Source organism: Megalops cyprinoides, chromosome 19, assembly GCF_013368585.1.
Source record: "Megalops cyprinoides isolate fMegCyp1 chromosome 19, fMegCyp1.pri, whole genome shotgun sequence".
NCBI classification, from domain to species: Eukaryota; Metazoa; Chordata; class Actinopteri; order Elopiformes; family Megalopidae; genus Megalops; species Megalops cyprinoides.
Genome location: NC_050601.1, coordinates 23,376,729 through 23,403,883, shown reverse-complemented (window position 1 = coordinate 23,403,883; position 27,155 = coordinate 23,376,729). Strand labels below are relative to the sequence as shown.

The 27,155-nt window shown below is 43.8% G+C and overlaps 1 protein-coding gene across 3 annotated transcripts; it reads left to right on the top strand.

The window, feature by feature from the left end:
- Positions 1–4,631: 4,631 nt before the first annotated feature.
- usp7 (ubiquitin specific peptidase 7 (herpes virus-associated)) lies at positions 4,632–26,175 on the top strand. Of its 3 annotated transcripts, none has more exons than XM_036552111.1 (31): positions 4,632–5,062; positions 9,153–9,257; positions 9,521–9,719; positions 10,622–10,760; positions 11,213–11,301; positions 11,826–11,934; positions 12,124–12,254; positions 12,553–12,607; positions 12,941–13,021; positions 13,138–13,228; positions 13,866–13,948; positions 14,156–14,265; positions 15,100–15,277; positions 16,568–16,712; positions 17,345–17,475; positions 18,721–18,855; positions 19,765–19,866; positions 20,153–20,258; positions 20,680–20,772; positions 20,862–20,929; positions 21,459–21,559; positions 21,675–21,828; positions 22,182–22,249; positions 22,341–22,449; positions 22,749–22,826; positions 23,363–23,463; positions 23,933–24,032; positions 24,164–24,283; positions 24,370–24,441; positions 25,193–25,283; positions 25,701–25,807. In XM_036552111.1, exons 1-31 carry the CDS (start codon positions 4,978–4,980, stop codon positions 25,805–25,807), a joined length of 3,336 nt encoding a protein of 1,111 aa, XP_036408004.1. In that variant the 5' UTR covers positions 4,632–4,977. The 3 variants fall into 3 exon arrangements, with proteins under 3 accessions (XP_036408004.1, XP_036408002.1, XP_036408003.1); XM_036552109.1 differs by having other exon boundaries at positions 4,900–5,062; positions 19,777–19,866; positions 25,701–26,175; XM_036552110.1 differs by having other exon boundaries at positions 4,900–5,062; positions 15,100–15,256.
- The last annotated feature ends 980 nt before the right edge of the window (positions 26,176–27,155 follow it).

The window sequence follows — 27,155 nt, the reverse complement described above, 5'->3', positions numbered from 1 at the left end:
GAAAAAAATCTCGACCTAACACTGCTGTTACAAAATATACTTTTGCTGTTTCCTGCCTACTTTTGTACAGGAGCACAGAGCATTTGGGACCAATTAGGAACCAGCAGAAATGTTCATGTACTGACAGAATCTGGGGTTTATTTCTTATGGTTTGTAAGGTAAGTGAATCCTGTTCTGACCTGTAATGGTCACCTTCACATACAATGAGAACATGCACACCATAATACAACAGGGGTAGTAGAATACTACATACATGTCTTGTGGTGAGAATGTTCGGTTTTCCAAATCCTCCTAGATATGAATGTCTCTATTCTCATTCACTAAACCTGTCTCATCTTGATTGGGCTGACACCCTGTAATTGGCCAATTAATAGCCACCCTTTAGGAACGGAGGCTAATCCCATTGGTGCCTTTCTTTGATATATGCATAAAATAAATTACATTTAAAAGGTAATGTCAGTAACACTGCTCTGGCAATTATGCACTAGAGCTGATTCTGGCAACAGACAGAGGGTAGATGAGGTCTGATCACTTAATCACAAGGATAGTGGCTGCCAGTTCTAATGAAGGGCTTTGAAGACGTGCCCAACCAGGTCCGTGAACAATTTTTTCCTCATCTTGAAAAGTTTGTGACTATAAGATTATGAACATATGCAATTAGCTCTCAAGTCCACTGTAATCAAGTGCAGGGGGAACGTTCTACCACTTTGTTACCTGTGTGACTCAGTGCAAAGGATCCCATCTCCAAAATTTCATCTTAATATCAGTTTCATGATTTCAAGTCTGCAATCAGATTTTGCAAAGGATGTAGTAATCTGTCCATCAACATTACCTTTTTTAGGATGGTAAAAGGAATATCCAACTCACAATCACTGAAAATGTTATGTTCCTGTCCCACCCCAGCAACTTCAATTGAGAAACCTGTCAGTCATTTTCACAGTTACAACCAATCAGATGCGAGTAGCAATCAAAATTACATAGCTGCTGAATATCACTACACACAGAACTATGTTTTCAACTGTAGCTTAGTGTGTGTTTTTCTTTGATTTGAAGAATACACATCCTTTATGAAACATTATTTACCTTCAGACTACACACTGCGCTATCCACTGTGCAATATCGATAATGAATGCTTCACAACTGCTTGCCAAAAAGAAAGCACAGTATTTTGCAGTAGAATAGAGGCATTCTAAATTGAACTCCAGTGAAAGTACTTTATGTATGTGCATAACTGAGACCAATTTTTTTTTTTTTTTACACTTTTTCTGCATAACAAGCACATTGCCGTTATATAGCCATCTCAGGCTGTTCAGTATAACTACCTCAAAAAGAACATCCAAAAGGAACTCTTGCAGTAATGCTCTGTACACTTTTACTACATGCTGAAGAGCACAAAGTGTTGTTCTATGAAAAACACAGCATGCAAATGGGAGTACCAGCCATATATCTGCATTGTATGTGCCATTTTTTAGCATGTGTCTGGTACTACATCAAGCTTACATTACATTACATTATTGGCATTTAGCAGACGCTCTTATCCAGGACCACTTACATAGGTTACAGTTTTTTACAATGTTATCCATTTATACAGCTGGATATTTACTGAGGCAACTGTGGGTTAAGTACCTTGCCCAACGGTACAGCAGCCCCGGTACACCTGCCCCAGTGAGGAATCGAACCGGCAACCTTTCGGAACATGAGTGATGTACTGTAAATTGGATTAGCAAATTGTTACTGTGTCTCTTATTCCATACGAGAAATAATCCAGTTTTTATTCTGAGGCCCCTTACTCTGGACCCTCAGTCTAGATTCTGGATCCATCGTCAGTGGATTCTGCTCTTATTGCCCCTGCTCCATCCGCAGCCCCAAGGCTGCTTCTATTGTTTGTGGATTTTTAAAGTAATTTTTTTTTCCTTTAAGTTTTCTTCCTTCTGTTTCATGTTTTGTGGGAAGTGCCGGCCAGCTTCTAAACATATGGCGTTAGTAGTGGGATGCATACTCCCTGCATAAAAGAGTGACAAATTGATTTGTTGTTAGCAACAAAAGAGAACAGAAGGAGACTGATTGAGACAGAGGAAACCAGAGGTGTAGAGGTAGAAACAACTGTGGACCAGAGAGGAGGACCTGAAAGGGAGGACCTGTGTCTTGACTGACCTGTGGTGCCCGGGAGAGGGAGCAGCACTGAGGGTCCTCAGTGTTGTGAGGCCAACAGGGGTGTGTACAGGTGCATCAGAGGAGGGAGCAGTTCTTGAGGCCAGAGAGGAAGAGCCCAGTGACCAATGGGAGGCCACCCTATAGTCCTGAGTGGAGATCGCTCAGGAGCCTCAGGAGACTGGTAAGAGCCATGGTTGCCCCAGAAAGGACAGGGGGGACTGGCTATCTGCATAGCTGGTTTTCTTTCTTCTGTTTCATGTTTTGTGGGAAGTGTCAGCCACCTTCTCCACAGGGACCATTTGCTGACAGCTGCCTACGGGTCCACCTTTTAGGAACAGGACAGAGAGTGTGTAACCCTCACTGCCTAAGATGCATTTCTGTCAATGTTTGGGAACCCCCCCCCATACCTTTTGTGAGTCTTTTAATTGTTTATGTGGAACTGTAACAAAGGCCAAGCACAGAAATCTGTGGAAATCACAGCAACTTGTCAAAATGCCCTTTCTTCAACTCTGCTTCAATTCAATCCAGTCCTGTCCCTGAAGCAATTGCAAGCATCTGATTTAAGTAACTGGACAAATATGAAGTGGCTGTCAGAGAGCAAGAAACCTAAACAAATATGCTGTAAGACATCTAAGGCTCATCTCTGAAGGAAAACAATCACACCCTGAGAAAGAGCATCGATGGCCATCAAGTATTGGCAAACTAGCCTTCTAAGGCTGGTACAGTTAATAAGTGGTGGGTATGTTCAATCAGACACTTACTCAGGGTTTGATTATTATTCGTTTTCACTTTGGCAATGCTTATTAAATTATCCTACAGAACTTCAATTTCAAGCTATTCCCGAAACACAATTGTTGAATCATGATGATAGGGTGAGCTTGTGAATTTGTTTCAGAGACATTTTCTGTGTGCACTTGAAACATTTCAAAACAGACCGTACCTGGAGCTTCTTTCATTATAATTGCACATGCTGTACATTGAAAATAGTATAAATGTCATTACTGTCAATGTAGGTCTTGGAGTCAGAAGCCTGAAAAACCCTGCTGTTGAGAGTATGTGCTGGGGGTACTAGTTTTTTTTTTTGTTTTTGTTTTTTTTTTTAAGTTATGGGATGGTGTGATTGCCATGTTGATGTGCTCATTACTCAAATTTTAAAATCAGCCCTAAAAGTCTAGGAAAAAATGAGTGAACTGAGCAAGTAATACCAATTTACACACTTAGGAAAAAACAGACACAATCTAATATTGCTAATGTTTGGATGTAGGGAAGCCCATTTGGTCAGCCTGTATCTGACAAAAAAATATAAAGCAATTTGCCATGTGTTACCCATATTTTATTCGCATTTATGCAAGTCAATTTAGTAATATAGCATTTAGTACATCAACATGTAGTCTCTGTAAGTAGAGGTTGGATGTAGCTGATATATAAATAACAATACAATCAAGAGGGAATGATTGAGATTTTACATTTACTGTAAAAATTTATGAGAAGTTTTCCTTTGCATTTTCAGGGGGCATTTTTAAAGGGATGTTTTTGGGGCATGGGGAGAGTGTGCCTCATTTTTGATATTGTGCATTATTCCTGCCACAAAGTAATTAGCTTTGTGTCATTTTCAGTGGTGCATGCATGTGCACTTCAGTGCTTGGCAGTTAAAGAATATAGCCACATACCTGTACCCTGTAGCATTTTATAGCGTTACATCGGTGGAAATCGTTGAATAAAACATCAGGCCTACTTAATGGCTCGCTTTCTGTCTTGTTGATGAAGACCTGTAAACACCACAAAAAATAGCACTTACAAATCAATAGAAAAAAATGTAGATTGCAAAATATAATGACATACTGCAAGCGAGGGGTCACAAGCACGCGTGCCAATTGCTCACTGACTGCTGTGTGCGCCAGTGTTTAGATCTTCATGCGGATGTGACATTTCAGAGAAGAGCGCGACCGCCATTTTGAGTTTTACCTCAAACAGAACATCACAAACCGAGGGAGAGGGTGAGAGGCTGACTGTGACCGGGTTAAAAAAGAATTTTCGCATCGATTAAGCTTTTTAAAATACGAACAACAACAGTGTTAATTTATATCAATGAATACGGCGGTTTCATGTTTAAATATTACGGGAAAAAAGACTCGGGCATCTCTATCACTTTAAACTTCTAAATTAGTGCGATTCCAAATTAGAAGCGGGTTTGAATGGATAGCCTTTTTCTTCGCTTTCCCCCAGAAGAGGGACAATCGGAGGAGCACACGGACTGGAAATATTGCAGGGGATATTGTATTTGAATTGTTGAATCTTTTGATCTGTAGAATTTAAAGTAAAACCATTTTAGTTCATGATATAGCTAGCTAGCGACCTAGCGTTGGCTGGCTGCACACGGCGTTTCTTTTCTCCGGCTGCAGGTTGTGTGAGTTGCATTTCTCTTACCTCGCCTCCCGTCCCATATTTCCTGGGGTAAAGTCGGATTGATTTTTCGTAACAGGCTTCCCGGTTTGGAACCGTAAGCTAGTCATCCACCACCGTCAGCGACTTTGTAGCTCCCCTCAAGGCGCCGAGATTGGGCGAATAGCGAGTAAATACGTCCGCGTTTCTCTGCCTGCTCCCCCGCCGACTTCCCTCCCTCAGTCCCCGGCGCTGACAGCTGAAAAAGCCGAGGTCGTTTCAGAGCAGGCCCAGCCGCTAAGGCTCGACCTGTTTTCCCCACCTCCGCACTCCCAAACCCCCCACCAGCTTTCCCGGTCCCGGTTCCCCGCGGAACCAGCGTCGGAAAAGGTCGAGGGGAGCGAAGACCACAGGCATCCTCGCATCGCATTAGCTGCCAACATGAACAACCACCATCACACCCAGCAGCAGCAGCAGAAAGCCGGCGAGCAGCAGCTCAGCGAGCCCGAGGATATGGAGATGGAAGGTAAGCAAGGCCGCTTACATCTAGTCTCGATGCAGATCGCAAATCTTACACATTGACGTCTTATACAGTGAATCACGACTGACTTAAAGCAACATGTCATGTGTATTTTACCGGCCATGTTTATTGCAAGCAGACTTGCAAACTGGCGTTAGCTGGTAGCGAACATGGGTCAGGTCGCATGCATTTAGCTTGCTAACGCTATTGATGCCGACACTGCGATTTTTTTTTCCTGGGGTGATCGGTAGCTAGCAAGCTGATTCTGTATTTGTATGTAGCCAAATCGCCTGCGTTGGGTTAGTAGCAAGACTAACTTTTTCACAAATATATGCGGCTCGATGTCTGAAAAGGCATCTAACGTTACCCCAACATCACACTATTGTGATCTTTCTGGCAGTTAGCTTACAAAGTAACGTTAGCAAATGCAAACTGCCAAATACAAGTAATCCTTCTCTACTGGTGTGGATAACATAGCTGGATAGTAACGACTGCTATCTTTGATATTTAGCTGTCTAAATTTATTGGTAATGCCTGGCTAAAAGGTTAGCTAGTAACTCTAACTGTTACACAGTGTGATAAATTTAACAACCTAAGTAGTTAGCTTTTCTGTAGCGAGAAGGTAAATTATAGAATAAGTTTGGCCCAGTCAGTTCATCTAATCATAGAACCGGAGCGCTGTCTTAACTAGTTAGATGTCAGCTATAACGATTGATCTAGACCCAGCTAAACCATCCAGTTAAGTATTCAAATGTAAAGTCAGTGTTGCAAAACAAGTGAATAAGCTTGCAATTTGTTTGTAAACAACGCCGGTTAGCCAACTATGGTTCTAAACGTCCAACTGTGTGTGTACAACGGTAAGGCTCCCTCAGTTTAATCTTGATGTAATTTAGTGGCGATATTATAGATAATTGTTCAAAATTGAAATTAACAAGAGGTTAGTGAACCGTTATACACAGGCCCTTGCTGTAGATTTCAGGATCTAGCTAGCAAGTTAGCGAAGTTAGCAAGCTCTGGGGGGGGAGTGTACGGCGATTCCGCTCCAAGATGGTGGATTATATTTTGCAACAATCAATTTTAAGGCCTCTCGACTTTGGTTAGCTAGCGAGCTTCTGGTGTGTCGTAGGTTTTTTGACAATCGGCTTTCCAGATCACCCTCTTCAAATATTTTTTTGGCAGTTAGCGAAGCTAGTTACGCATATTGAAACGGTGAACAATTTGTTCACTGATCTGGCTTGCTAGCTTAGATGCGTCAGTATGGCTAGCTAACTAGCCGCCTTAACAATATTCCGTTCATTTCCCAACTGTTAAGAAAATATATTGAAGCGAAGTGTTGCTCTCGGGTGTTAAAACCAAAGAGATGCTGCCGATTGATTTTTTATGCTGACCAGGTAGGATTTAGCTAGTTAGCTGGTAAACACAGTTAGCACTAAGTAAGGCTTATGCTGAGGCTGCGGCAAGGCCCGCATGTTGAGCTCGCACCGACACAGCGCGGGGATTTGCTGCTTCATTGTATAAAGAAACAACGCGTGGAGCTCGCCATTTTTAATTATCCACATTTTTTATTCTTGTGATTTGTGTGTTCGCCTCAGAAAAAGACATCTGCTGTATTTCACACTCGCTGGTAAAGTTTTATCAACGAGTGTTTTTGACCTAAGATTAGAGCGGGGAGAGGGCTATTGTCCATTTCGTGCAAGTCATTCATGGCTTCTAAATGCAGACGCAGCTTGCTGGCTAATTTATTTATTGAGACAGGTCAGTTTTCAGGCCTGCTCTCTTCAGTTGTCCAGTAGGCCAGAAGCGACAAAGGCAATGTGAAATGAAAGGCTTGTGTGATTAATTAGCAATATTTAATTTACACCAGACACGTGCTCACTATTAGCGTTTAGCTGATGATCACAAAGTGTTTACCGTAAACATTGTAGAGTGACTCTCCACAATCTTAATGTCGATGTCTGTTTACCAACTGACATTTCAGTTTCACATCAGTCCATCAGGAGTATCCACACGTAGTAAGTCGAAAATGAGCCTTAATTGTAGCGTTCGCAACTGCATCTGCAGGGAGCACATAAAACGATGGTACAGTTAAGAATTCGTGTTTGTCTCCGTGTGGGGTTCCTGTAAACACCAGTTCAACTTATCCTGTATGCAGCTCAACTCGACATTCAACAAATACTTATAATCCACCAACCAGTCCCTCTGACTTTGTAAATTAAAGAAACTGGATGTTTTTAACCTCAGTTCTGGACCCAGTCTTTATGAATGAAACAGACGTCTGTCTTTATTAACCCCCCCCCCCCCCTATTTAAGGTAAATTGTATGTATGGGGTCAGTTAGATTGCATTTAATCTCTTGTGTTCCTAATTTAAAAACGTATAGCAAGACAACATGGCTGGCTCCATCCACTGTCAGCAACTTTTCAGTTGCAGCTCCTATGTCACAGTGTGGGCTAGTGCTGTGACTCAATCCACAACACTCTCCTGGGGACAACAACTTCGCCCTGGCCAATAAACATGGCACAAATGGTCTGTTGTCATGCCAGCTAAGATGCCCTTAGAGAGTGGTTTTGCCCCCTTTACTTTATTTGGGTGACCCCAAAGTTGGTAGTGTGTGTTGTTTTAGCCACTATATGGTGAAAAGGCCACACGGAGCAGGGTCCAGTAAAATAGTGGAAGGCCCTGAAAGGTATCCATGCTTAGTTCTTATATGTTAGTTCTTAAATGAAAGCCCTGGTTACAGAACTTCACAAAACCTATCTAAAGGAATGGGCATTGATTTCCTAAATTACATTTATTGAAACTGGTAAAGTTCCCCAGTACCTTTTCAGTCAGATTTTGTGGACCGTTTTTGTTACTCTCATGACAACAAATAACCAGCACAATGCTATAAGACTAGTTATTACCTCGCAAGCAGAAGAACAGTGTTTAGACCCTGACACAAAGGGATCAGGTCTCAAAGGTCATCTTCTCTAATGGAGAATCAACATTATGGTCGGCAGATGTGTTTAATTTTCGATCAACAGAGCCTCATTTAACAGTAAAACTCTGCAAATATTGGTGGGGTTTTTTCTTAAGCACCGTACCTTTAATGGATACAAAGAGCTTTGACTGTGTTAGTTTTTCTGGTTTGTCCATATGGTTGCGACTGGCCAAGGTCAGGAAGTTCTGATGGAGGTGTTGCCGAATCAAATTCTGAAGCAACTTTTTTTTTGAACGGCCCATCAGCAGAACCAGGAAGTACAGTTAGCTAGGTGCGCTCTTCTTGCCGTTTAATCCACTTGGCAAATTGAGGTCAGTCTACTCCATACGCCTGACATCCTTGAGATCAGGTTTGAAGGAGCTGTGTCCTTAGACCGTTTTAGCCTTTAGAATGACTATTTGATGACACAAGGACTGTTTTCGCAGTGCAGTGGACTGGGACATTGTGCAACCGTCCAGCCCAGATAAATGAGTATCAATAGCATGTACCTACATGGGGAAGTGAAGGCATATCAACTGATCTGCAGCATGTTTTCTTTATTTTCTCAGCCGTGCCTCTCTTTTGGTATAAAGCATACATTTTTTTTATTTTTAAATGTTTTAAATCAGATTTTAACCAGAAGGTCAGTAAATTAATAGTGGGGATCGCAGATGAGTTCTAGCACCTGTTTTATAATTAGGATAATTTGTGACCCATTTCATGTTCACATGGTCGCTTGTTTACGCAGAACTGTTCAGTTCAAATTAAATTAACTGCTGTTTCTCCTACCACACAACAACAGCAGTGGTTCTAGATTGATATATTTATTTTGTTGGACAATTTGAAGTTACTAGGCACTATTTCAATAGTTGTGTATACTAGAACTATTTAATGTGCTCATCTGAATGGTTTTAGCGATTCATTAAAACACATCAGTAAGTATTTGAAAAGGAACCACAGGGAAAGTGTGCATTTGGACCAAGCCTCTCACCAACCGAGTGGGCCTGAGAGCTCAGGCTTGCCACGTAAAACCGAGCACTTTCCCTGGGTTTTATTTCCTCAGCAAAAAAAAAGAGCTGCCTCCCAAATTTGGCAATGTGACCGGAAGTCTCCATGTGTGCTTTTTGTCCCCCCCCAGCGGGTGACACAGATGATCCCCCGAGAATCACTCCAAATCCGGTCATCAATGGGAACGTGGCCATGGCTGACGGACACAACAACACAGAGGAAGACATGGAGGACGGTAGGCTTTTTTTTTCCTCCCTCTCTTTTTCCCGAGTCTTGTAATTAATATCCCTGAGAAAAGAGCGCAGCACAGAGGACAGCAAACCCCTGTGTAAGCATTAACGCATGAGGGTACACCGCCTGGAGGCACCACACCACGCTCACTCCCCGATCCGTGCAGCGTCTCGAGCAGCACCAGGGGCGCGGAGCTGACAGAGGCCAGCGCTCCCAGGTAAACCGCGTCTAACCAGCTTTTGTTTCTCCCCCGCCACGGGCGCGCAGACACCAGCTGGCGGTCGGAGGCCACGTTCCGCTTTGTGGTGGAGCGCTTCAGCCGGCTGGGCGAGTCGGTGCTGAGCCCCTCCTGCTTCGTGCGCAACCTGCCCTGGAAGATCATGGTGATGCCCCGCTTCTACCCCGACAGGCCTCATCAGAAGAGCGTGGGTTTCTTCCTGCAGTGCAACGCTGAGTCCGATTCCACGTAAGTGCCACGCCCCGGCAATGGTTGCCACGGACCAGTCCGCCTTCCAGAACAGAGGCCGGTCAAAGGCCGGCTTTTGGGCTTTTCCCCAAAAGGCGTGGTCGGTGATTTAACTTGTAGTCACTGTTTAACCGTTTTCTAACTGGCAAGTAAATAATTTTGGGGAAAGTGTGTACTCATATTCACTGAGCAGTCACTAAGGCAGTGTCATCTATAAAGCTCAGTTGTATCCAGCCAAACACTTAACCTGAGTTTTATTTCTCAGTGTGCCACACAAGATGCCTTGTTGGTCAAGATATCCTGACAGTGTAGCCTATAGTAGTATGCACTGTAGAATAGATTTCTGGCAATCTGATGTGAATTTGAATTCTGTTTCAATGTGAAAAAATTGTGGGTCATGCCGCACAGTTAACAGATATATATAGTAAATACAAGTGTGGACTGCTTTTGAGTGTAGATGACTAAGCATGCATTAAGAAGTTGTAAATGATTTTATATGTTTTTGGGCTAAAGTGATTAAAGGGGTATTAAGAATGGTGTTTGCCACACAGACTGCACGTTCAAATTCTGGTGTGGCCACTCATGTTATGCTGTTGAACCATGTCCCAGTCTAGTTTTGGTGAATGTCTAGGTGTTATATGTGTAAAAATGTTAGGCCTAGCTAATTGCCTGTACTGGATAGAGGATCTCGTGTAAATTGCAGTAGAACAGTGCTAAAATAAAATGATTTTGCATTTTCTGATTTAATTCCTCAGAAGTACAGTCATATTATAGTTGATAAAAGCGGAGGAGCAGCACAAGGCATGGTTTCTAAATGAGGCGTCCCAATCGAGATTGTAAGCAGCCTCAGGGCAGCTTCGTGTGTTCGGACTCCAAACGGGTGTCTTGTCTGCGGTTAATAGGTCGTGGTCGTGCCACGCCCAGGCGATGCTTAAAATCATCAACTACAAAGACGATGAGAAGTCCTTCAGCCGCCGGATCAGCCACCTGTTCTTCCACAAGGAGAACGACTGGGGCTTCTCCAACTTCATGTCCTGGAGTGTAAGTTTGCCTCGCTGCAGCGTCGGCCGTCACCTTCCATTTCACATTAACGTTGCATTCTGACTGCCTCAGTCCAGCGGAAGTTTTAGCGGATGCTGCTCAGGTTAGGGAGCACTCAGGATTTGGGCTTACAACCGTAAAGGCTGAAGGTTCAAATCCCAGCTGGCCAACCGCCATGGTATCCTGAAGCGCTTAACCCAAGTAGATCAAGTTAAAGTCCAGCTGTGTAAATGGATAATATGTTAAATGTGAGTCCTGAAGCTCGCCCTTGACGAGGAAGTCTGCTAAGCAAATAAGTGTAATGGAAGGGAATTTACTGTCAGGAATCTAGCTGCCCTACAAAATGGCATTAGCACTGCTGCACTGCATGGAAGCTTTCATTTGTATGCACACTGGTGTTGCTTTCTGCTTTTAAGCTGTGTGAATTTCTAAGATCCGGTGTTTGTTTTCAGGATGTGACGGATCCAGAGAGGGGATTCATCGAAGACGACAAGGTCTCCTTCGAAGTCTACGTCCAGGCCGACGCCCCTCACGGCGTGGCGTAAGTGTCATTTTATTCTGGCGGTTTTGAAAAACACCTGGCCAAGACCTTTGGCATACGATGACGAAAGCACACATTGAAATCCAAATTCGAATCCACTGCATGTTTCGTGAAGTGTAAGATGTGCCAGGTGTTGCTCTGAAAATAGTAACCTGCCTTGTGAGGACCGTTAGCTTGATGTGTGCTTGGTATATCCAAACACGCACTTTCCCCGAGAGCTGTTTCTTTAACACTCATTCTCCCTTCCCAGAAAATGTAGTTCAAGCTCTAATTAGCTACACACGTGTTAAATAGAAATTGCAGGGTGATAGATTCATTTTACACAACACAACCCACTTGACGATTTCACAAGTAACATGTTCCTGAATAGCAGAAGCAGGCATCCCAGTCTTTATTTTCTGCTCAGGCCTTAGTTTCGAGATGTTCTCAGGCCAGCTGAAGAACCGTGCCTACTTCAGGTGCTTTGAGATGGTTGTTACTTTCTCATGGGGTTGTGTTCATTATGGGGTGGTTGCTCGTTGCAGGTGGGACTCGAAGAAACACACCGGCTATGTTGGCTTGAAAAACCAAGGAGCCACGTGTTACATGAACAGTTTATTACAGACGCTGTTCTTCACCAATCAGCTTCGCCGGGTGAGTACACCCCTTGTTGTGGTAAAACAGAAATCAGCAGCATGTATTTTTTTAAATTGTTTTTGTGGAACTGCTGAAAGATTGTGCTCCTGAGGCTATTTTTTTGCGTGAAAGACGCAATGCTTATAGCCTGTCTTGAATATGTCACAGCACTCTCCCTGCTAAAAATTTCCACCCCTCCTGTTGCAGGCGGTCTACATGATGCCGACAGAAGGGGACGATTCTTCAAAAAGTGTCCCCCTGGCTCTCCAGAGGGTATTCTACGAGCTCCAGCACAGCGACAAGCCAGTGGGCACCAAGAAGCTGACCAAGTCTTTCGGGTAAACAATTTCGACTTGTCCCCAAAAGGAGAAACATACCGCCCCCTCTCCATTCCAGTCAGCTGAATTTTGGGGGCCTTAAGCTTTCTTCACCTCATTGGGTTTTTTTTGGGGGGTCGGTCTCAACCTTAAAGTGTTCAGTTATTATAAATACATGGAAATTATATGGAAAATGCTGGTTTTCCTTGAATGTGGGGTCAGTATCTTTTTACAGGATACTTTTTCTATGGTCGTGACCTAAACGACAGTGACGTTGTTGGCAAATTTTTTAAAATTTCAAATTTTGTTGTTTTTAAAGGTGGGAAACACTAGACAGCTTCATGCAGCATGATGTACAGGAGCTATGCAGGGTGGTGAGTGTTTTCTATATTTTATTTGTGTGCATACTCATGTGCCCAACTCAGTATATTCATTTATAGAAATATCAAAGTGTCTCTTTGATCGGTCGATTCCCTTTGCAGTGTGATAATGATAGATGTGGGGTTTTTTTCCCTCTCCCTCATTTCCCATGAACACCATGTAAATAGGGGTGGGTGTCTAGAGTTTGAACACTTTTGTACGGGTGAGGGTGAGTGATTGGGTCCCATCGGCACAGTCCTCTTAACCGCACGGTGCGGTCGCACCCTGGGTTACATCAAAGCCGCCGTGGCCGCAAAATGAGTAAGCCCGTCTCTATGTGGTTTCAGCTTCTCGACAACGTGGAGAACAAGATGAAAGGGACATGTGTGGAAGGTACCATCCCGAAGCTCTTCAGGGGGAAGATGGTGGTAAGTTTGAACTTTTCGTTGTGTCTCGTTTTAGCTTTGTTTTGCTTCGTCTTCGTCCACCCCCACCCCCGGCGAGTCGCTTCTGTTAAGTTGCGTTTGTTTGTTTTTCTTCGCAGTCCTATATCCAGTGTAAGCACGTAGACTACAGGTCCGAGCGAATAGAAGATTACTATGACATCCAGCTGAGCATAAAAGGAAAGAAAAACAGTAAGTACATACACGGCAGTGGCTCTCCCCCTGGCTCCCGATCTCCCTCCCCACGTGTCGCCGAAGGCCGTGCTCACAGTTGTTCCAGCTCAACAGGTTTTGCTTTCCACCGGCAGCGTTATCGGCACAAACATTTTGAAAAATGTCAGAGCCAACTAGAGTGTTTTTTTTTTTTTTTTTTTCCCTGAACAAATCGACAATGACTTGTCAAAAGAATTATGGGCATCGACTCCTAAGTGGTCATGTGATCGTTTGGGAGTTGCCATCCATATTCCTTCTCTGCTGTAGCACATTAACTGGCAGAAGATGCCCTAACAGAGGGATTGAGAAACTCCTGTAGGGGGTGCAGGATGTAACTGAAATAATCAAACAAACTCCTAAATCAATACCTGTGTTCTGTTCTCATTTAAAAGGCAGAGTTTGAAGGAAACCATCTTGCACCGTCCCATCCACCTTTCTCCTGGGACAATGACATATTAAACGTGCTATTAGTTCTCCCCAAACGTGTCATTCTACATGTACTTTCTTAATGTAGCTTTTTTCCAAAATTCAAGTGGATAGAAGTCAGTAGGCAATGTAGTCTAGGGCTGTTTGCTCTATGCGATTCAGTGAATAACTAGCTGCCTCCTCTCTGCAGTTTTTGAGTCCTTCAAAGACTACGTGGCAGTGGAGCAGCTGGACGGGGACAACAAGTACGACGCCGGAGAGCACGGCCTACAGGTGAAGCCTCCCTCAGAGTTCAGACTCCAGCTGAGCAAAAGGCTCTGAGATTAGGCAGTCATGTGGGCAAAAACGGGCCTCCTTGTGCAACAGCCTGCCCGGCGTGCAAAAATACGGATTGAATGAAACCACTGGAAAAACATGGCCATTTCTTTTTCTCTCTTTTTTGTTTTTTCCTTTTAATTTTCTCATTTGTGTGCTTGACAGGAAGCGGAAAAGGGGGTGAAGTTCCTGACGTTTCCACCCATCCTGCACCTGCAGCTCATGCGATTCATGTACGACCCACAGACCGACCAAAACATCAAGATCAACGACAGGTACTGGGCTTGACTCTGCACGCAGCAGGGTTGCCATGCGCGAGTTTGATTTGTCCCAACATGCAAAAAACATGGACGCTGTGACGGCTAGCTAGATACATTTTGTACATGTTGGTACAGTTTGCAGTTGGTTCATTGTAAAGTATGTTATGAATTCTAGGTTTATGAAATGCTTTTAGTCTAGGACAAGGGGGGCTCATTATCTGTTATGCCTTGACTGTTGATCATCCAGTTAAGTCATTAATTTATTTTATTAGATGAAAAATGCTGTTCTGACAGGACGATGGGTTTTGTCTTCAAACACTGGAGATGTCTGTAATGTCCATATTGGTCAAAAGAGTGAAATCATTTTCATAATTGTACTTCTGCTCTGTCATATTTATGTAGTATCAATTTGATGTTTGACATCAAGTCACTTCACTGGTAGCATTCACGTGGGCGGCAGGTGGTCAGTGTCTGTTCAGAGCACATCAAGCATGGATGTGAGTTTCAGCAGGCAAAACATTATGCCCATTCATCTAATTTTCTGTTCAGCTAAAGAACTAAGATCATATTGGTTACCTGGCTGCCTGACTTAAAATTAAAAATAAAAGCCAGTTTTTCATGAACTTCTCAACAGTGTTGGCTTGCCACTGCTTCAGCCAACTTGACAACTTTTGCAGTTTTCGATCCAGCTCTTTCAGAATGCAGTTTAATGAATGCGCTCATGCGCTTGGCTAGCATTCTGGCGTCTCATCTGCAGCACAGAGTGTTAGCCCAACAACAGCAACGCTCGCCTTTTTTCCCGGGGGGGGGCGTAAGAGTCACTGTGCTGCACCCTCTCCCCCTCCCCAGGTTTGAGTTTCCCGAACAGTTACCTCTGGACGAGTTCCTGCAGAAGCCAGACGTCAAGGACCCCGCCAACTACATCCTCCACGCCGTGCTGGTGCATAGCGGGGACAACCACGGCGGCCACTATGTCGTCTATCTCAACCCGAAAGGAGACGGCAAAGTGAGTGTCAAGGAACCAATAGTGAGGAAACTTTTTCTATTTTTCTGGGAAGGGGATGTGGGGGTTGGGGTTTGTGTTCATGTGGCCTGTCTCGACTTTCGTGTTCATGTAAAGAGCCTGGAGGAATGAGCTGACTTGTTTTGATCTAGTAATCACTTCATTGCAGATCAGGATACTGAGGTGACAGTGTATTAGCATGTGATTTTTGTATGCGGTGTTCACTATAATGTGAGCAGGTTATAGTGAGTACTCTGGATTGCAAGAAAACAAAAATTGGGATTTTATTTTTGCAGCCTGTTTCTGCTGATACATTGCACATCAGTTAAAATAGGATCCAAGCTGCTGTGTGTGTATGTGTGTAAATATACATGGAAAATGGCAAAGCTGGAAGGTCCTCCAGCTGGATTTAAATCATTGATGATACGTAGGATTTCATGTATATTATGAAAATGGTAGACAGAGCCGATGAAGAAATTGCCACATTACATTTGCAAATCTGTTCCTTACACTAGAAACACTAAAATGTTTGTAGTATTGTTTATTAATTTATAGTTAAAAAAAATGACTGATTTAGCGATCGTGATATAGATCATTTTGTGAGAGAGGTGTTATCTCATTCCTCCTTGCCTGCTGTTCACTTCATACTCTTGTGTTGTTAACTTGTCCTCGCTGACTTCCTCTCACTGTTTGCCATTGCTAAAAAACCCTTATTCTTGCTTATCCCATGTCAACCGTTCTGCTCCTCTGTGGCTGTACTGGTCATTTTTCTCATCTCTTTGTTCTCCAAATGCAATATCGGTGCTTCTGTCTTCTAGGTGTGTAGTGGTGTGAGTAACTATGTACTTATACCAAACATGTATAAAGTATACTATACATCATTCTGCTTTTTCCTTCCATGTCTGTCTTATTGACTCTTGTATTTCTTAGAATATTTATGCTTGGAATGTTAAGCTTCCATTGAAAGTATGATTGCGTTTAGCCAATGTGCAGCATAATTCTGAAAAACATGAAAAGGTGTCATATTCTGGAAGTCATTGTGTTTTTTTTTTTTTTTTTTGTTGTTGTTAATAGGACGTGTACATTAGGTTCACGTGGATAAAGTGGTATAACTGTGAAAAATAATGATGGATATACAATGATCACTAAAATAATAACACTGATGTTGATGATCTGGTGTTAAGTGCTTGGGACCTTTTTGAATAGATTTTTGCAGTGACGAATGTGCTTGTTCTATGTCTCTGTGATCCTTTTGTGATGGCGAGTGACTGACTAATGGCTTTCTCTCCCTTCTTGTCTCTCTTCCTCTTTCAGTGGTGCAAATTCGACGATGATGTGGTGTCCAGGTGTACGAAAGAGGAGGCGATCGAACACAACTACGGCGGGCACGACGACGACCTGTCCGTGCGTCACTGTACAAACGCCTACATGCTGGTGTACATTAGAGAATCAAAGCTCAGTGAGTAACTCCGAAATACTACTCTGACAGATCGCTTTAGTTATGACGCGTCAAGCTCGGCGTGGGTACATTATGTTCTTTTCTGAAGTGTGTGGTCCTTTCCCACGTTATGGAAGTTTTGGTCTCTAAATTAGTAGGTATTAAAAAGGCACTGAGGGGATGTTTTGGTGAGAAAATGAAACCCCGGGAAAACGTGTGTGGTTGGAAACCCCGGGAAAACGTGCGGCGTGTTCTTACATCTGTCTGATGGGCCAGGGGCTTGGTGTTCCAGATATGTCCAATTAAACGCTTTACCCGGGTTTCGTCTACAAACACTCGGCTTTCCCGGAAGATTGTTATTCATTTCCAGCTCTAGACAGGCGTTTCAACTGAAATGATAGTTGCAAGGTAGGGCAGTCCCCCCCTGCAATTGGCTTGTCGTAAGTGGCCTTCAAAACAAGACACCAATGAAAACAGTGCATCAGGTTCAAATATACGATTTGGGCTGAGAATGCTGCATCAAGATAAATAAAATCGTACTGTACCAGTTCACCCATAAGGACCTGTATATCACCTCTAATTAAAGGAGTAGAACTCCGCCTCTGCTGTTGTCCATGTTACGGGGTCAGTAAGAGTTTTTGTCCTCTCTGCAGGCGAAGTGCTGCAGCCCGTCACAGACCTGGACATCCCCCAGCAGCTGGTGGAGCGGCTGCAGGAGGAGAAGAGGGTGGAGGCGCAGAAGAGGAAGGAGCGCCAGGAGGCCCACCTCTACATGCAAGTACAGGTAAGCTCCACTTGCTGAACTGGGGGGGAGGTCAATGAAGACATCCAACAGATACTACTGAAACTGTTCTGTCTAACAACTCAACGCAAGTTTACGCTCTATGTCCTGTGCTTGTTTTCTTGCATCAGATAGTCTTTGGACATGTCTATGGGTACCTGTCAGAAGATGCCCCCCTTTTATTAGCTTCACTGTTTTCCCACTTGCTTGCCCACCGGCTTACTCTGATCTCACAGGACATGAGGAGGTGGCCATGTTAAAGTCAACTGCAAGCGTAGAATTGCCGGAAAGGAATGTGCCGAACGTTGTATTATTGCACAGTTTAACAGAGGTCCTGACTGATGTAGGAGCACAACTTAAAACAGTGATGAGAATTCAGGGTAACTTTCTCAAGCCAAGTAAATATACAGGTGGAAAGGTAGCTCTGTTCAAAGTTGTTTTAACAAGGTTTCGGTAAAGCATAGCTACAGTAGTGTACAAGGAGGTATTTGGCTAGGTGATTAACATCAGTGACTGAACAGTTAGCAACATGACATGAATTAGTGAGGCTAGGTGTAACATTGTTAGCCATGTAGCTAATATTCATGAGTTGAATAAATGGTATGTTTGTAGTACTGTTGGCTTGCTGGGTAGGTCAGTTTTAGTGGAGGTACAGCTAGTATGCATGCACAAGCGTACAGGTATCACCTTCGTTGATTTTTCTCAGAGTTGTCTCCCATTCTGAATTTCAAAGCCTGAGAAAGTGACTGGTTAGGACATGCCACGCATTTCCTCAAGGGCTGTCCTCTTGGTGTGCTTGTGTATGTCCAAACACACATTCCCTGAATTTCTTTTTGTAATTTTTGATTTGTCTTAATGTACAGCATTTATTTCAGGTTTCTTATAGTTGAAACATAGGTATGTGTGTAATATGGTTACAGGTGAACAATGTGTGTTTTTAGCGAATAACTGAAGAGCCCCTTGCATTTTACCCTTATGTTGGAGGTGGCTGCATTACCGTGTTCTGTACTGTGGCCTTTCGGATGCAGTGGAAAGCAGTGCCTGGCCTCACTTGTCTTTCTAGAACTGGAAGACCTGTTGGAAGAAGGAATGCGGTTTTGAAAGTCTGTGATGCACTTTGCCAGTCACGCGTTCTAGATCAGAATGGAAGTCGAGTTCTGAACCGGTGGTTTTGGAGACAAACATATCTGACGATCTTTTTCCGAACATAAATGTGTACACCTGACACGCTTTTCCAACCCGTTCCAGATTGTGACGGAAGACCAGTTCTGCGGGCACCAGGGCAACGACATGTACGACGAGGAGAAGGTGAAGTACACCGTGTTCAAGGTGCTGAAGAGCTCCACGCTGGCTGAGTTCGTCCAGAACCTCTCCCAGACCATGGTGAGCTCTACCTCCTTCACCTCACGGGCCTCTGAACCAACTGCCCCCTTTCTCAGAAAAGAAAAAATAGCTTTCCGCTGTAGTGATTGGAGCTTTCCACACCTCCCACCGTTGTCGCCTCTCAAGGTGCTCATCGCCGTGCCGATGGCGTGGGTCAGTTTCGATCACCAACACATCTCTGGGGGTTTTTTTTTTTTTTTTGAAGTAGGAACCCACAGGTGGCCTTGTCAGCCCACCCTCAGAATCGGCTGCTTTACTTGGCTGTGGCATGTATGCTCTGCAGACATGCCAGGCATCATTGCAGGTGAACTTCGGTCCTGAAGCCATGTTGCATTCTGTGGTGAGCCGTAGTTCGCCCGGGTGTTCCTGTTCAGAGCCACTCGTAATCTAAAGCGGTTCAGACCAGTTAGTTGAATCAATTAATAAAGCGCCTGGCTGTAACAAAAGCCCTCAGACACTGCGGCCGAGAGTAGAGTAGCCCTGCAGACACTGTCACCCCCCAGGATGATGGTAGCGTAGCCCTGCAGACACTGTGACCCACCAGGCCCAGGAGGAAGTAGCCCTTTAGTGCTATGTGGGTTTTTTAAAAAATTTATATAATATACATAATTTAAATTTGGGCCTGCTAGAGCTTTGTTATGGGTCCTGAAGTGTATAAAAATGATTGACATGAAGACTGTGTCTCGTTCAACTGTCTTTTCTTGTATGTTATGTGTATGCATGTACATGTGTGCATGCGCTTGTTTATGTGTCAGTGTGCTCATGCACACACGAATTTGGGTATGGATGTTAAGTAAGACCCGCATGCATTTGTCTTGGTGTATATGTACATACACATGTGTTGTGCATGTATGCACAGCCGCAGGCTTGTGTGAGTACCTTTTATCTAGTTGTCGCATTGATTTGCAGGGTTTCCCACAGGATCAGATCCGGCTGTGGCCGATGCAGGCGCGGAGCAACGGCACGAAGAGGCCCGCCATGCTGGACTACGAGGCCGACTGCAGCAAGTCGGTGAGTGCCCGGCGCACCCCTCGTCTGCGTGCAACGTGCGCTTTCCATAATCCCGCGGGCCCTGGCGGATGTAGATTAGCTGCAGATCCCAACGGGCCAATCATACGGCGGCTCCTCGCTTGTTATTAGCGAATGCGCAGAGGCGGACAGCCATTTATTATTAGTCTGTCACATGCGCCACGCACAGGCCTTTGTCTAGATTGAGTTGCTGTCCGTGGTGGGAATGGGCTAGGGCAGAGGTGTATGTGTGTGTGTTTGAGCGTTCTGTGTTTTTCCCTCCCAACAGATGATCGACTTGAGCGACAACGAAAACCCCTGGACAATATTTCTGGAAACAGTAGATCCAGAGATGGCCGCCAGCGGGGCAACATTACCCAAGTTCGACAAAGACCGTGAGTGTCCCCTCTATCGCCTCTGTCATGTCTTTATGCCACCGATAGTGACCGCTTGTTTGGTCGTATGAAAGTTGTACAATCCACTGTATATCCATTGAACACTCTCTGAACTCCCTTCATACTGTTAAGACGTTAATAGGAGAATGCTTTTAGTTTCTTGTCACCAGGGCATGTTAAGTTCATTGGCGTCCACATCAGAAACTGAGCCTCCGAATTTTGTTGGTCTTTACATTTCAAGGTTCATTAATGGCTAATTAATGTTTTTCAGCCTGGTAGCTGAACATTTGTAAAAAGGACTTGTGTTTACAGATAAAATTAAATCCTGTCTAGCCCAGAGTTGTAAGCTCTAAGAAATAATTGCATCTTGCTCTTGGCGACCACCGATTGTAGAGACCATAATAAATGTTTTGCCTTTCAGATGATGTGATGCTGTTCTTGAAGATGTACGATCCAAAAACAAGAAGCTTAAATTATTGTGGACATATCTACACGCCTATATCCTGTAAAATACGTAAGTAACTCTAAGCATTCTTGGACGAGTTTTCCTTCTTTTGGCCTCTAGGGGGCTATCCTGAATGACATTGTTTTCCCTTGAAACAGGAGACTTGCTGCCAGTCATGTGTGAAAGAGCTGGATTTCAGCAAGGAACTAGCCTTATCCTCTATGAGGTAGGTTTTCAGACACATTTTCAGGGTTTATAATAAGGTTTTCTACAATTTGCTGCTGTTTCTTAGTCTCTGCTGCTTTAATTAGCTGTATATGCTGCTTGTGTCATTGATGGCAGCAAAGTAAAGCAGCCATAGCTTTGTGAGAGGATAACAAGTGTTCCCCAACACATCTCAGTTCTTTATGAGTGAACATCTAGACTGCTGTGGCAAGCTTTTCAAACCCATGGGTGCAGAGGGCCAGAAGGTGCTTTTGCATTTTAGATCGGCTCACAGTGAAAAGGCAGCCTTTGATACCGAGCTTTTCTCTGATCCTGGAGTTCTAAGAAAAACTAAGCATTGGGAACAAGAAATAAGTAGTCTTATTTGTGTTGATTCGGTGTTGTGCACATTCAGAACTTGCCCTCAATGTTGTGCTCTGAGCACAAGGGTAAGAAAGGCTCGCTGATGTTCCCATAGCTGTGGAGGAGTTAGAACTGTCAGCACACATCTGTGAGGTAAGGAGCTTTGTACTTCTTTCTCTTCTCTTCAGGAAGTTAAACCGAATTTAACAGAGCGGATCCAAGACTACGACGTCTCCCTGGACAAGGCTCTGGATGAGCTCATGGATGGAGACATCATCGTGTTTCAGAAGTAAGCGTTCCCCGTTTCCCAAAGGAGGGGCCTCGCTCGGCCAATCAGCAGAGGGGGTTGTGAGGGGGCCTTTGCGGTGCTCACCCCGCCCCTTTCCCCTCCCCGTTTTTGACAGGGACGACCCCGAGAACGACACGAGCGAGCTGCCGACCGCGAAAGACTACTTCAGAGACCTGTACCACCGGGTGGACGTCATCTTCTGCGACAAGACGATCCACAACGACCCCGGCTTTGTAGTGACACTGTCGAACAGGATGAACTACTTCCAGGTGAGAAAGCATGTGGTCTCTCTTCTGTGGGTAGATTGCTCCCTGCCCCCAGCGTCTTACTAATTTCCAGTTTGAAGGTGTGGTGGAGAATTGTTTTTGTTCCATAGCGTGTATGATAGATTAATGGTGAAGCACCATTAATGGTGAAGCACCATATTTAGTCATCATGATCATTTTTTGGTGCCAGGGGGTAGTTTACCATTGAATGTGTGTTTCTGAACACATTTAGGTCTTGATAGGATTAATCTAGACAGAATTAATTCATGCCACTAGCATGTTCAGCATTTCTGCGCTGAGCGTGTCTGACTCAAAGCCTTTGATCAGATGTAACTCCCTTCTCTGTTTCGCCGCAGGTGGCAAAGACTGTTGCGCAGAGGCTAAACACCGACCCGATGCTCCTGCAGTTCTTCAAATCGCAAGGGTACGCACTCCTCCGTGACCCCCGTCCGGCCCTCGCGAGCGGCACCTCCGGCCACACGTAGGCGTTAATCGCGGCCTTTTCTCGTGCACAGGTACAGGGACGGCCCCGGTAACCCTCTCAGGCACAACTACGAAGGCACTCTCAGAGACCTGCTGCAGTTCTTCAAGCCCCGGCAGCCGAAGAAGCTCTACTACCAGCAGGTGAGAGCAGCCTGTGCCCCGACAAGCACGGGGGCAGTCATTTTTTTGCCGCCTCCAGTTTTTTTGCTACCTTAGCAGTATAACAACTTAGCAGTGTCTAATGATTTGCATGTGATGCATTCAATGTCCATGGTACTGCAGAAATACTGAGTGCTTGTACCCTTGGTGGCTGGCTGTGTCAGTGAGGCCAGCTTGCCTGGTAGCATTAATTGACGGGTAGCGGGAAACACCCGCTACACCCAGCAGGAAGGTTTGTCCCAGCTGTCAGGAGTTTCACTCTCTGCTTCGTCCCTCCACAGCTGAAGATGAAGATCACAGATTTCGAGAACAGGAGGAGTTTCAAATCCATATGGTTGAACAGTCAGTTTCGGGAAGAGGTAAAATGAACGGCTGAAATGTGCCATCAGAAATGGATTTTTCAGGAAGAAACCCCTATGTTTTCAGTCACGCTGTTGTGTTTTTGTTTACAGTTACAAGCTTGATACTAGCAGCTTTGGAAGGTTTATGCTACAATGATTTGGATATTCATGCTGATATTATGACTTTGCGTATTCCTAAAAGCAGTAAGAGTACTGCTGTTTGTGCACTTTCATTGTCACACAGTTATGTGACCTTGTATGCTCTTTTATACCTTCACTATATAAGCTATTCTGGCTAGGAGTGTCTGCCGAGTGACTAATGGTAATTGCGTTGCAAGTACCTATTACGCATATATGAAGACACTAGCTTCAGGCCTTTGTCATCATGAGCTGAGGGATGAGACAGGCCCATGCCTTTAGTAAAAAATATCCTTGGATCTGTGTGGCATTGCTTGTAGGCCGATGCTCATGAACAAACGCTGGAGGTCACGAAGCTTTCATTGTCGGGAAGTGAGCACACGAGATTACTGACATTGTTTTTTCACCCTACGCAGGAGATAACACTATACCCCGACAAGCATGGCTGTGTGGGTGACCTGCTGGAGGAATGTAAAAAGGCTGTGGAGCTGTCTGACAAAGGTTCAGAGAAGCTCAGGTAACGGGCATGTGCCAGGCACTGCAAAGGCAGAAACTGTGAATAAACCTGTATAGAAATGTTTGTTTGGTGCAATAATCAGACGTTCATCAGTAACGCACAGGCATAGACATGTACAGTCCCTACTTGTGTGACTTTTGCAGCTTCTCGTGCCACTTTATTAGATACACTGTTTCAGTCGCTCTGGATAAGAGCATCTGCTCAATGACATTAATGTAACACAATGCTGCTAACCTAACAGGCGCAAGTACAAGAGATCAGTGAATGTAAGTCGCAGATAAGCTAATGTACTACACTGAACCTAGAGGTACAGGGTGTGTGTGTGTAGTCATTTTGATTTTTTTTTTTTTTTTACCTTTGGTTACTTACATGTGCTCCAGCCCTGGGGTTCATTCATGGAATAGTGATTTTTATTCAGTGGACATTCCTTTTAAAAGGTGTTTCTTGCTCTCCCTTTCTCTCTCTACAGGCTTTTAGAAATTGTTAGCTACAAAATCATTGGGGTTCACCAAGAGGATGAACTGCTTGAATGTTTATCTCCTGCCGCAAGTCGAACGTTCAGAATAGAGGTTAGCAGATTTTTACCAAAAACATCCATTTTGACAAAGCATTGTTTTCTTGCTGGGTGAAAACCTTTTTTTTTTTTTTCTTTTTTTCTTTGCATTTTTAAAATGGTATTTGCTGTCATTTCTCTCGGCAGGAAATCCCTCTGGACCAGGTTGACCTGGACAAGGAGAACGAGATGCTAATTCCTGTCGCGCATTTCCATAAGGAGGTCTTCGGGACTTTCGGGATCCCGTTCTTGCTGAAGATCCGACAGGTACTTACGCAAGATAAAAGCAGGCAAGAGAGCAGGCTTTGCTGGTGTTGCACAGACTTGCTGTAATCTCCCGTCTTTTCCTGTAGGGGGAGCCCTTCAGGGAGGTTATGAGAAGAATCCAGACCATGCTTGACATCCAGGAGAAGGAATTTGAAAAGGTTAGGACCGATCACTCTCATAAAAGAACAAAGGCTGCTGTCAGGAAATGCTTTATCAGTTTACTACTTCAGTCACCATTTAATGTGTGACTGTAGGTTTTAACTGTAAAAGTATTTGAAAATTAATCCCTCATCATATAACAGGTTAATTTCATTTTGCCAAGCTGACTTTTAAATTTATATTGTACTTATTCAGTTACATTTATTCATTTGGCATATGCTTTTATCCAAAGTGACTTACAAGTGAGGCAGAAATGCCATATATGGCAAACTCTGTACCTTCCCTGGATTTTGAAAATTTCAGCAAATGTAGAATTCCTATAAAAATCATAACCAAATTGTTACAGCCACATTGGCGCAGTGGTAATCCCTCTGTCCCGCTGCAGAAGGGTCACAGTTTTACACTTTTTTTTTTCCTACAAAATAGATTTTTGAGCTTTGGCCACAGGTTTATGGAAGTTCAAAATCAACCAATCAAGATGAAAGGTTTATAATGTTATTAAATATGCAGCTCTTTGAAAAGGCTACATGGATGGTACATGTCACACCCACGCAGGGCCTGCTGTTTAGTACTGTGCAATAATACAAAGCACAAAATACTGATCGCCTTCATATCTGAAGTCTTATCCCACCATGGAACTGAGAAAGCCTCAGCTAAAGTAATGGTTTATAGTCCTTTATGCTGTAGTCCAGATGGTCTTCAGCTGTTCACACATTGTCTTCTTTCCCTTCTGCAAACTTCCTCTCGCAGTTTAAGTTCGCAATTGTGATGATGGGTCGGCATCAGTACATCAACGAAGAGGAATATGAAGTAAATTTGAAAGACTTTGAGCCACAGCCAGGTATTCTGCCTTTCTGTGTTCAGCCTGAAGTAGATGACTGCTTTCTGTGTGTGTGCTTGATGTTTTTTTTTTTCCCCTCAGGTTGTTAGAACGGGTATGACGGGCTGATTTTGATACTGTCTTGAATGGACCGCGTTTAATTAGTTGATGTCTTCTGAAAGCCTTGTTCATAATGCAATATTTGAGAGATCTGATCAACAGAATACCCAATTGTGTGATTCAGGTGTCCGATTGACCATTTAATTGCTTGCAAACTTGTATATCTCACATTTTACACATCACCCAATTATACAGCTGGATATTTCCTGAAAGAAAAGAGGGGGTGGGAATCTCAAACTGGCAACCTTCTGTTTGTAAGCCCAGTTGCTTTACCACCTGTCCCATTCTAAGAGCAGTCTCTCTCCTTTCCCTGTCCAGGAAACATGTCCCATCCCAGGCCTTGGTTGGGACTCGATCATTTCAACAAGGCTCCAAAGAGAGGTCGCTACACTTACCTGGAAAAAGCGATCAAGATCCACAACTGATGTGTTCAAACCTAACACCGACCGTACTAAAGACTTTAACCAAACCTCTCGTGTGCACCGCTTTTAACAACCGCAGCGTCTGGGTACACACGCCCCCGTTTATGAAGTCCTCAGCAAATGGATTTGCTGCTGATCCTTTTTTTTTTTCTTTTCTTTTTTTTTTTTTGTTGGGGATGAGGCTGTTCAGTGTGGCTTCTCTGTAACTATAGACTGCCTATTTGGGTCCGGATGAATGAATTTGGATTTTAAGAGCGCAGGCCGAGAGGACAGCGAAAACTCGTAGGCGTTCTTTTCTTTTTTTTTCTTCCTTGTTTTGTTTTAAAAAAAAAAAAAAAAAAAAAGAATTGTTACGGCGAGAAAGCTGCTGCATTTTGGAGGGGTAGGGGGAGGGGAGGGTGAGGGAGGGGGGTGTGGGCAGGCCAGGAGAGACAGACAGAGAAAGGCTGCCATTTTGCAAAAAGGTGTTCATCTCGTGACAACATCACGCCGGATGGCATAAGCTTGCTAGTTGCCTAATGTGGTTGTCATATTTCCCTTTCCCTTAGTGCAACTAGTCTATTTTCATGTTTACACAATTCTTTCTCACTTAGTTTGGTTGGAGGAATTCAGTTTTCTTTTTTTCCTTCCTGCAAATTGTATAATAACAATACAAATCCACAGCACCCGTTAAAAAAAAATCAAAAAAAACAAAGCGTCTGTAATTCATCTTGCACGTTGGCACTTAATATCAAAGATTACAACATTTATCAGCACTGTTAAATGTGATCTTTGGTTTTAGATTTGATTTGCGTATCCTTTTTGGTTCCTTTATCTTCCTTTTTGATTGGATCCCATCTCCTTAAGCTTCTCAGTCACTTTGCTGTGAGTGATGCCATTGGTTGCTGTGGGTTTATAATGGTGATGCCATTGGTTGTCTGATGGCTTAAGTGATTTTTACTGTACTGTGCGTTTGCAAGAAGCTGCGGACACTTAGCTGACTGGTTGAGGATATAGAGAAACCAGCATTAATAAACAGAAATACAACCCCACCCCCCCCTTTTTTTTTAAGCACAGAAGGAATGCTCCCTAGCGTAGAGTTGGCTTTGTAAAGAAAAAAATTCAAAAATTGTATATTTAAAGAATGAAACATGTAAAATTAAACACAAATTTTGTTGGGTACAAAACCATTCAGATGTGCATATTCATTGTGTGTAGTTTTTATCTTGGTTTCTGACTTTCCGTTTTATTTGTTTTCTTTTAACTAATTGCAATCGTCTGTCTAGTTTAAGTGCAGTACAAAGATGGCCTGCAGATCACACCATTATTTTCATTTTTTTTCCCCGTCTAATTCCTCCGTGTAGCAGCTGTG